Source organism: Asterias rubens, chromosome 9 (assembly GCF_902459465.1).
Source record: "Asterias rubens chromosome 9, eAstRub1.3, whole genome shotgun sequence".
Classification (NCBI taxonomy): domain Eukaryota; kingdom Metazoa; phylum Echinodermata; class Asteroidea; order Forcipulatida; family Asteriidae; genus Asterias; species Asterias rubens.
Genome location: NC_047070.1, coordinates 16,599,569 through 16,609,170, shown reverse-complemented (window position 1 = coordinate 16,609,170; position 9,602 = coordinate 16,599,569). Strand labels below are relative to the sequence as shown.

At 37.8% G+C, this 9,602-nt stretch overlaps 1 protein-coding gene across 1 annotated transcript in view; it reads left to right on the top strand.

Moving 5' to 3' along the window:
• Positions 1-1,086: 1,086 nt before the first annotated feature.
• Positions 1,087-9,602, top strand: part of LOC117294890 (serine/threonine-protein kinase 32A-like) — a 73,920-nt gene continuing 65,404 nt past the window's right edge. Inside the window, exons 1-3 of the mRNA XM_033777438.1 lie at positions 1,087-1,146; positions 1,784-1,933; positions 7,766-8,399. Coding sequence (XP_033633329.1) covers positions 8,348-8,399 — 52 coding nt within the window. The 5' untranslated portion in view covers positions 1,087-1,146; positions 1,784-1,933; positions 7,766-8,347. The remainder of the gene's footprint in view (positions 1,147-1,783; positions 1,934-7,765; positions 8,400-9,602) is intronic.

Genomic DNA, 9,602 nt, shown 5'->3' with positions numbered 1-9,602 from the left:
TGATTTGTTTTCAAGATCTCTTACCTTCAAGTAATACACTTTGTGTAATATCCGTCTCTTTAGTTTGCTTGAAGTGATTGTTTTCCTCTCAAAGCTTTTACAGAGGGCCGTTTAGAGACTCCGGGTATCAAATGATGGTGTCCTGGCAACAGCGAAGGTTGCCCATAAAACAGGCATGATATTAAGTTGTCCGGAAAAACACCCACAATAAAGACACTGGAAACTATTGGTATTCTCAAAGACCAGTCTTCTCACTTCTTGTATCTCAACATATGCATCAAATATCAAACCCAAGTAAATTTGAGCTCAATTGGTCGTTGAAGTTGGCGAGATAATAATAAAAGCTGACTTGGTAACGAGCATTGGATGGAGAGCTAACGGTAGAAACGACTCACTCTGAAGTAACGTAGTTTCTGAGAAAGAGGAAATCTCCCACTAAAACAATAAAAGACTTCTAGCTAGAAGTGTTTTATTCTTATCTGAAAGCACACAAATTCGTCCAACAAGGGAGTTTTTTCTTTCATAATTTTCTCACAACTCATTGATGAGCCCAAATTTTCACAGGCTTGTCATTTGGGCTTATGATGGGATACACCAAGTGATAACACTGGTCTTTGACAATTACCAAACATGTACATTCCCTTTAAGGGAGATTGAGTATGAGAAGGGTCAGGAGGGCAGGTGTCCCAGTGAAGTTTGTCCCTAATGGGAAATTTACTTGGACTGGGAGGAGGATTCAAAAAGAGAGCGCTATACAAAATAATTACTTGTGAGGGCCCTACATATACATTGTGCAGCACTTACAATCGTCCCTCCATTCCCATCGATAAGAGTTTTTGTGTATTGTATTACCCTTAGGTATTCCCAGTATTGTCCCGCCCAACCTTCTCCTGGGAAGGTGGGATTTACCAAGAGTGTCCAGTGTCTTTAACATTATTCAATCACTGCATTTCTGCATGGTATTTACTTTGTATATTGAGTGCCTTTGGAATTCCCGGTATGCTTCGGGTGCCAACGTAGTGGGCGTTGGCTGCTTAGCAGATTCTTGTAGCGAGGACCGTTTGGGTCATTTCTGTTCCTGTTTCCGTTGAGTTCAGTTCAAATTTTATTTTAGTTCTGCTCCTGTAACTTTTCGTAGTCATCCCCGTAAGTAACCTTATATGTAGTGGACGCTATTGGTAATTACTCAAAATAATTATTAGCATAAAACCTTACTTGCTAATGAGTAATGGGGAGAGGTTGATAATAATTAAACACTGTGAGAAACGGCTCCCTCTGAAGTAACGTAGTTTTTAGTAATTTTCCACGAATTTGATTTCAAGACCTCAAGTTTAGAATTTGAGGTTTCGAAATCAAGCATCTGAAAGCATATTTTATGCATATGTTGAGATATACCAAGTGAGAAGACTCGTCTTTGGCAATTACCAAAAGTGTCCAATGTCTTTAACCTACCTAGACTAAACTTTCCTTATGTAAAACCCACCCAAACAAAACTTTCCCTATTCACAATTATCTTTGTTTGGTCAATTCGGCAAGATGCCGTTATCTTCCCACTGCCAAGCATTCCTGTTTGTTATAAAATGCATATGGTTAGATAGATGTTTAAAAAGTAGATTACAATGATCCACACAAATATGCCTCGAAATTGCATGGTTTTCCTTTTACTTTGCGAACTAAAACGGTCGGCCATTAAATCCGAGTAAGCAAAATGCAATACCGCCCTCACGTGCTGATTGATTACGAGGTGGGTATCGATTCATTTTTTATTGTTTTGACTTTCTAGCCGGTTTACAGGAGTCGATACCGGAGGCAGGCAAGAAAAGTGTGTGCGGAAATTTAATGAGCAGACGATAGTGGTTTTGGATTGGGATGATACGTGTTGACAGTTCTTAGACTTAAAGTAGTTGGCAAATCTCTCGGAAGTCCAGCTAAGGTGAGTAAATTTTCATTTTTTTGTTTTCATTTGAGATGTTTAATCCAACTTAGACTAACTTCACACGGTTTTTAGGGTAAACAAACTTAGTGTTGCAAGTTTTTGCACTAACTTTTCTAATGTTTAATTGTGCAGTTTCCAAAAGTCGAAACGCCTCCAAACGCACACAGTGTCCGTCCGGACCAAAACACGCATAGTGACTCATTGTTTAACTCAGTCAGTGTTTACAATTTTGTTGTGTACAGTCGAGTAGTCCCTGTTTCTGTCTCATGATATTTCCCAGGACCCATAAAATGCTTTAAAACACTAAATAGCTCAAGTATTTCTGTCAAAATGAAGTCAGCCTTGCAATTTGCACCAGTTCAACATGTGCAAACTGCAATTGTTTTGTTTGCTGACACCGACAGTGACATACAAGGACAATACTACCTAGAGCCCTAGACTAGTCCTACCTAGTCGTAATTTACTGTTTTACCATAGAGGAGTGAAATTTACTGGATGTCAGTGTTGTTGTGTAAACCATATAGCAGGTCTGTACTGTATAAATGCTTAATTTTTGAAAGGGCAAGGTCACCAACCGAGGCCTGTTCCCCTTCAATATTATTAATAGTTAAAAAAATATGAATATGATGAGGAAATTGAAAATTTTTGATGAGATATAATGAACAAACTGACGTGTGAAGCCTAACTCTGCGCCAGAAACGTTCACATTACAATGGCAGGGTTGTACGGCTCCATACGTGTGAAGCCACAACCACGAACGTATTAAGCATGGTTGTGCTTGAGCCCTGCTTGAAGAAACCTGCAACCATTTGAATTCTTATGGACTTTTGGCACAAAGACATATTCTTACTGTCTTTCCCTTTTCAGCAATGTGTTTAAAAGGGGACTGAAAGTGACATTATTCCAGTTAGTAGCTGCCAGCAAAACAGCAATTACTATGAAGGCTACCTGTGCAGGTTAATTGCTCATGTGCAAGTATAATTGTAGTGCTTGTTTACATGATATTAGACAAATAATACTTCAATTATTGGATGCATTGGAGTGTTGGTTGCATAATCACTCGTAAGGTGAAATCTGGATTATTCCAATTCTAAGGCAAAGCCGAGTGTAAGCGTAAAAGCCAAATTTCACTAAGGAACATCTTTCTTTGAAAGTGCATGAATGACATGCATTCAATATTATTTTTAATACAACATATTATAGAGCTTAACACATAACATTGTCAATTGTTACTCATAAGATGCTTGCCTAGTTGTTTCTGACATAGTTGGGTGCAGCCACAGCACTTTCCCTTTTTAAGTGACACACAAAGAGACAATTTGTGTTACATTGACGGGTGGTTGAGAAAACGTTTGAAAAGGTCAACGGATAATCCAGGATGATCTAATCTGATTATTTTTGTGCACTACTGTGTCCCGGTGGAAAGCAGTGAATTTCACACAGTGTATGAAAAAACATAAATTTTCTTTTTTTTCTGCACAGTTTCCTTTTCAGTACAAATCAAATTTGTTCTTCTATTGGATTTACCGACCATACTTGCATCATCTCTTAACCAGGGCGTGAAAAAGCTTTCATTCATGAACTAGAAACTCATTTTAAAATGCATTCAAGTACATATTTTAAAAAAGCATTCTTAAAAGAATTTCCCACTCCTACATAAATTAAAAAGCTTGACATTTCTGACAAGTGATGATTTTGAAAAAGATTGAGAAGGCACTTGGTAATGGCATTGGACCAGTTTAAACAATTATATACATTTAATCCATAAAACTTTGGGCTGCAAGGCACAAGAAGCAATATTTCCCTGGTATTAAAATCATAGTTTAAAGACACTGGACACTATTGGTAATTGTCAAAGACCCAGTCTTCTCAATTGGTGTATCTCAACATGCATTAAAATAACAAACCTATGAAAATTTGAGCTCAATTGGTCATCAAAGTTGCAAGATACTAATGAAAGAAAAAACACTGTTACACGAAGTTGGAAGCTTTCAGATGCTTGATATCGAGACCTCAAAAGCTCATTCTGAGGGACATCAAAATCAAATTCGTGCAAAATTACTTCTTTCTCGGAAACTACATTACTTCAGAGTTACAGGTTATGTACACGTAAATGAAGAAGTACAACCCGATTGTGCAGGCTAGATGCCTTCACTTTAAATGTGCATTGAGTTTTGGGGATGCCACCTAAAACTTTGACCTCTGTTTCTGCTGTTGTGATCTTGGTGTTTCTTGAAATATTCTTTGATGATTTAATGGAAGTGTCCATGGCATTGCCCTTTCATCAATGGAAACCTTGAATCTTTGAAAGTGCTTTTTCAGCAGAATTGCCAAGTCATGAATTGCTCGGGTACAATAGTACATTATCACACAAAAGGTAAATTGTGTTTGTTTTTATCCACTTTTGTCACATGATATGCAGCGAATTAAAAAATCTATTGTGGGACCTTTATTGAAAAGTAATCAATGATCATTATTTGGTCTTTGTTCATTTCCTCCAAAGAGAAGCTGAACAAAGAATAATAAATTAGTTTTCTACGTCCTAAACACCATAGCCCAGTGGCTATTATTGAGTTTTGTATGTCGTTCAAAATCATGAAGATGCGCCTTTTGGAATACTGCATGGAGGGGTACAGTGTACACAACACAGGATGTGTTGCAAAGCAGACATTGGAAACTCGCACATAGTACCATGGTATCTCATACTTTGGTTTTGGAACTGGTCATTTGTTTTAATCCTATGAATAGAGATATAGGATGGCTTTCTAAAACAACCATAGGCTGTGACATACATCCATGTTCTAACACTAAGTCCACTACACCCTAATGTATGCTTTAACTGCTCATGTTGTCACCCCTGTCATGCCTGCTCTGACTCAAGCTCAACCTTTGCCATGCATGACACCCCTGTTGTGACACCCCACAATGTATTCCGACAAATGAATGTTGGCAATCTTAAACCCAACCCTAACCCTCATCTTAACCCTGGTGTATAGATCATGGGGGTTATCGCAGCATTGGGTTGTCGGAACACACCATGGTTTTGATACAGAGAGCTGAGAGAAGTCACCTATGTTGTTAATGTTTTATGTCGTTGCGTAGCACTACACAGAGCTGCCTGTGTATTGAGAGAGTTGCGAAGCGAGGGAACAGTTTTCTTTCTCAAGTGCTTGTTGGACGCCATTTTAAGTCTAAGGGACTACTGTACAACACAGCACAACCTATTTTGCAGTATGTAGTCTGGCACCCTGCATGCGCATGTATGCAGGACCTGTTTGTTTTTAAAACAAAAACGTCTTCTAATCACAAGTTGTCACAGCTCTCTCATTACAAAGCTCTGCATCATACAACACTATATGACTTGACTGTAGATTGACACCAGTAACATTAGTGCCTGTTTTTTAATGTAAGTTCTGTATAGCCCTCCAGTGCACTCGAGTTAAAAGTTTGTAGTCATGTATAAATAAATACATGTACACAATATTGTAGTGTGACAAATAGTTAAATTGAAGCTGTCTTTTTTTCACAAATCCCATATGGAGTGGTTTAGATTTCAATAAACTTGACATGTGAAAAAGAAAAAAGGGTTCACCTAATGCCAAAGCTGCCCAGCCCTGACCAGATACATGTATCTGACTTGTTCTGTATAATATAGAATTTCAGGCTCAAATTTTGTCTCTAATGGGTTATAGGTACTTGAGTTACATTTCACTACTGTGGTGTGATTTACAGTATATTAATGTGGGGCTGTGTGTCACCAGTGTGAACATGCAAGTATTACAGATAATGATGAGGTTGACTTGGGCACGTACACATGAGTGCAAAGTATGCAGTCAAGCAAAGTATGCAGTCAATGTTTGCCGAAGCATACAGAAAAGTAACATAGATTGATATTTTCTTTAATATAAAGGTTTAAACGTAACCTCCTTTGAAGGATCTCAATGCATTTTATCACCAACATGTACAATGAGGCCCTCTTGTGGTCAAGTGTATATTATATGAGGTATATCGACCAAGTATTGGCGTTAGGGGTTTCATTTCATTTACATTTATGAAGCAGCCGTTCATATGGGTGGGATTTTGATGTAGTATAGTAGTGTTACATGTATATTGTGTAATAATTTAACTCACTGTTTGTTTATTTCAGTCCCAGTCCTGATGTCGATAACAATTGAATAGTTGACCAATTCATTATATAAAACATCCTTTTGTGACCTTCCTGCGTGTCCTGGCTCTAAAAAGAAGTCTTGGCCTCAGCCAAGCGGATAAGAACACCGAACTCAAGCTCTGGTCTTTCTGATCAGCAAAGTGAGTCCTGTTCATGACGGTGTCGCCATTAGCAAGACACCTTAACCATGATTGCTGTGTCCTTTGGACGAGACATAAAGCTGTAGATCCAGTGTGCTGAGTAATCACATAAAATAATCCAGTGCACTTTCGTGAAGACAAGGGGTTTGCCCCAGTGTTCCTGGTTTGATCGGCGCAGCATAGCGCCACAGCCCTGTGAACCATTGCATGGTTCTATTAAAGAAATACAAGGTCTTATACTTCAAAATGTAGCTCCCTATACTCTGCAGGGAAAAAATACTAAGCGCTTTGATATTCCGTTTAATAAAGCACTTTACAAGAACTCAGTATTATTGGTATAATTACATACTGTTATTGTCAACTTGTTTTATGACCAGAAACTGGACACAATTGTTGGGAATTCAGTTCCTGTTTATATTGAACTGAATTCAATCTGCAACACAGAAATTGACAGAGTAAAGACCTACTCATGGAGAATGCTCTGCTGAATCGTACAATCTTCCCATACTATCTCCAATTGAATCCTTCACCTCTCAAGCCTTATACCTTTTCTAATCTGTCCCTCAAACAATCCTTTAATCCTATCATACCAGTAATCTCATTAACCCTTTTCTTCTGGGGATGTAATTATTGTGTACGTTTAAGCTTAGAGCAATGTCCAGCCATGTAATCCTGTTGTAAACCTGATCATAACTTTCACTTAGTTTCCATCCTACAATGGTCAGTAAATTAATTAATTTCTTGAGGGGAGGGGCACTTGTCTTGTACCCCAACACACCCTCAAATAAATAAATAAATGGGGAACAAAAGAAAACAAAAGAACAACAAAAAGAAAAACACAAACAAGTAAACAACACCCTGAGGCACTGTCATTAGGCCTATAATAAATAAACACAATGTTGCTCCATAAGGAACACGGTACCTCACCATCAACAACAGAAATAACAAAAACAGGGAAGAAGAAAATGAACCAAAACAAACAGATCATAGTCTGCAATGTTTTTGCAATGTATGTAGTTGTCCAGCGTTGTTTAATTACAGTGTAATTGTATCCTGTTAAAATGCAAGCTCTAAAGTACATTCCTAATCTCCTTTTACCACACAGGAAATTTGTTGATATCCTCTACTGATACAAACATAGGGACTGATTTCAGTTTATAATTAAACTGAACTATTCAAAGAGTACATGTTGTATGTTCAATTAATTAGCTGCACAACCGTTTTGATATTGAACAATATGAAATTGGTGAAGTAAGTTTGTCCTTGCATTGTGATTGTGAACACAGTCACTTGAACTTTGACTCTTCTGATTAAACTGCATTTATTTATAAATCACCAAGGTTACAATCAGCTATTGAATACCAACAAAATTAAAGAAATTGAAAACAAAATCCACTCCTAGTGAAACCATTTGAAACATGCTGGTTGGTGGTTACAGTGTTCCCTAAATCAATAAGATGCGTTCTATTTCATTGATGCAATTTTATAGCTTCGCCTGTTTTTGCCCTTTGATTAATGCAGGTAAGACCACGTACATGTACGACGAGGGACACACAAGACTGGCTCTCCCGCTGTGGTAATATAGGCAACGCCATCATGGACTGTCGTACATACAATCACATCAAGGTTGTGTGGTGAGGATGCTAGGGGTTCAGTGAGTGTCGTCGTATACTATCAGTGAGCTATACAGTCTCCAGCCAACACTCAGCCGGTCGGGGAGGAAGATACACAGCCCTACGTGGATCATTTCTTGGAAAATCAAGTCTTCTCTTCTTGTGACTGCAGCAACTTTTTTGTGGACAATTGCAGGAAATCTCTACATCTGCTGGTGATTCTGGAGGGTTTTGCAACAACAAAAGGGAAAAAGCTTCCTGGATGGTTTACATATTGTGATATTTAGTACACAACGCACCGCTATGCAGGAACCCGGCAGAGTGTAAATAGACACACCGTCGACTGAGCCCCCCCCCCCCCTTCCCAAATCTGGAATATTGAGTGGCCGCAGTTGTTACTGCTGTCGGGAGGTTGTCAATTTTTAATTGGAAGTGTTTTGCCCCGGTGTGGGGTAAAACCTTTGATCTTGTCGTCAAGATAGGGTGCACAATGGGAGCCAATCATTCCGGAAGGAAATTATCATTTGATGAAAATGGAGAAGGTGAGACAAAACTATTTTATTTCTCTCTTCTTTTTTTATATATTTTTTTTACGAGAAACTCACAAACTGAACAAGTATTAAAAATAATTAAGTTGTTTCAGAGATGATGTTATTGTAATCGGAGTGTTGTGATTCTCTTACCTGGTACATTGGGATAATTTGGAACAAAGGATGCTTAGAAAACATAGGGAAAAAACCCTCCCATGGTATTTTCATCAAGAGTGTTGAATCTGGCGTGACAGTCACAAACACATTGTGGCAGCAGCATTCACAAACAGAAACTACAACAATTTGAATCTTTTAAAAAAAAAAAGATTCAAATTTTTTCGATGCACTCTTAATAATTTATTAGTTTCAATTAAATGCAGGCATTTTGCTTACTGCCATTACAATCTTTATAACAATGAGGCTTTGGTAAATTACACAGTTCTTTAGTCAAGGTCATTCCAAAGGATGACCCTACCTTTTTTCAATTACAGCCGTATTGAACAATTGCCTGTGTAGCATAAAAGTGAATTAAATTATTTTAGAGGTTTGCATTTGCAGGGGGCTGTGCTGTCAATTTAATTATACATGATCACTATACACCATAGTAGTACACTTTTTTTGTTCCACATTTTGATCATTTTGTGAACTACATGTTTTATCGATGTTGATCGTCTTTTCACCGCGGCTATTCTGGACTCTGTACAATACTTATGTTTAATGTGGATGGTTATTTAAAAAAGATTTTTAGTAGTTTGATTTGCATGAGATTTCAGTCATGTCATTGTAGAGAATAATGCACATAAACTAATAGGTTCAAATATTCATAAAATGTAAGGCAGCGCAAAAATAAAAAGAAAGGTTTATATTTAACTTATTTTTGAGTTTTAAATTCAGTACACACAACTGATCTGACACCTCAAGGTTTGTTTTTAACTAGAGATACTTTCAAATGTAATGTACACACAAATAATTAGTATGCCCTTGTGAATTATTTTTAGCTTCTTACATTGCGGGGGGGGGGGGGGGGGGGGGGAGTTGAATTTCCCAATATGGCATTGTTGACTAATTCCATCTATTTCTTGATGTTTAAAGCAAGCTTTCTCTCCAACAACAACAACAACTCCTTGATGTAAACAAATCAAAAATGACTTTAAACTGATGCATATTGTGAGCCTCCAGAAGTCAGCCTCAAATTCAAAACTCTTTGTATAGTAG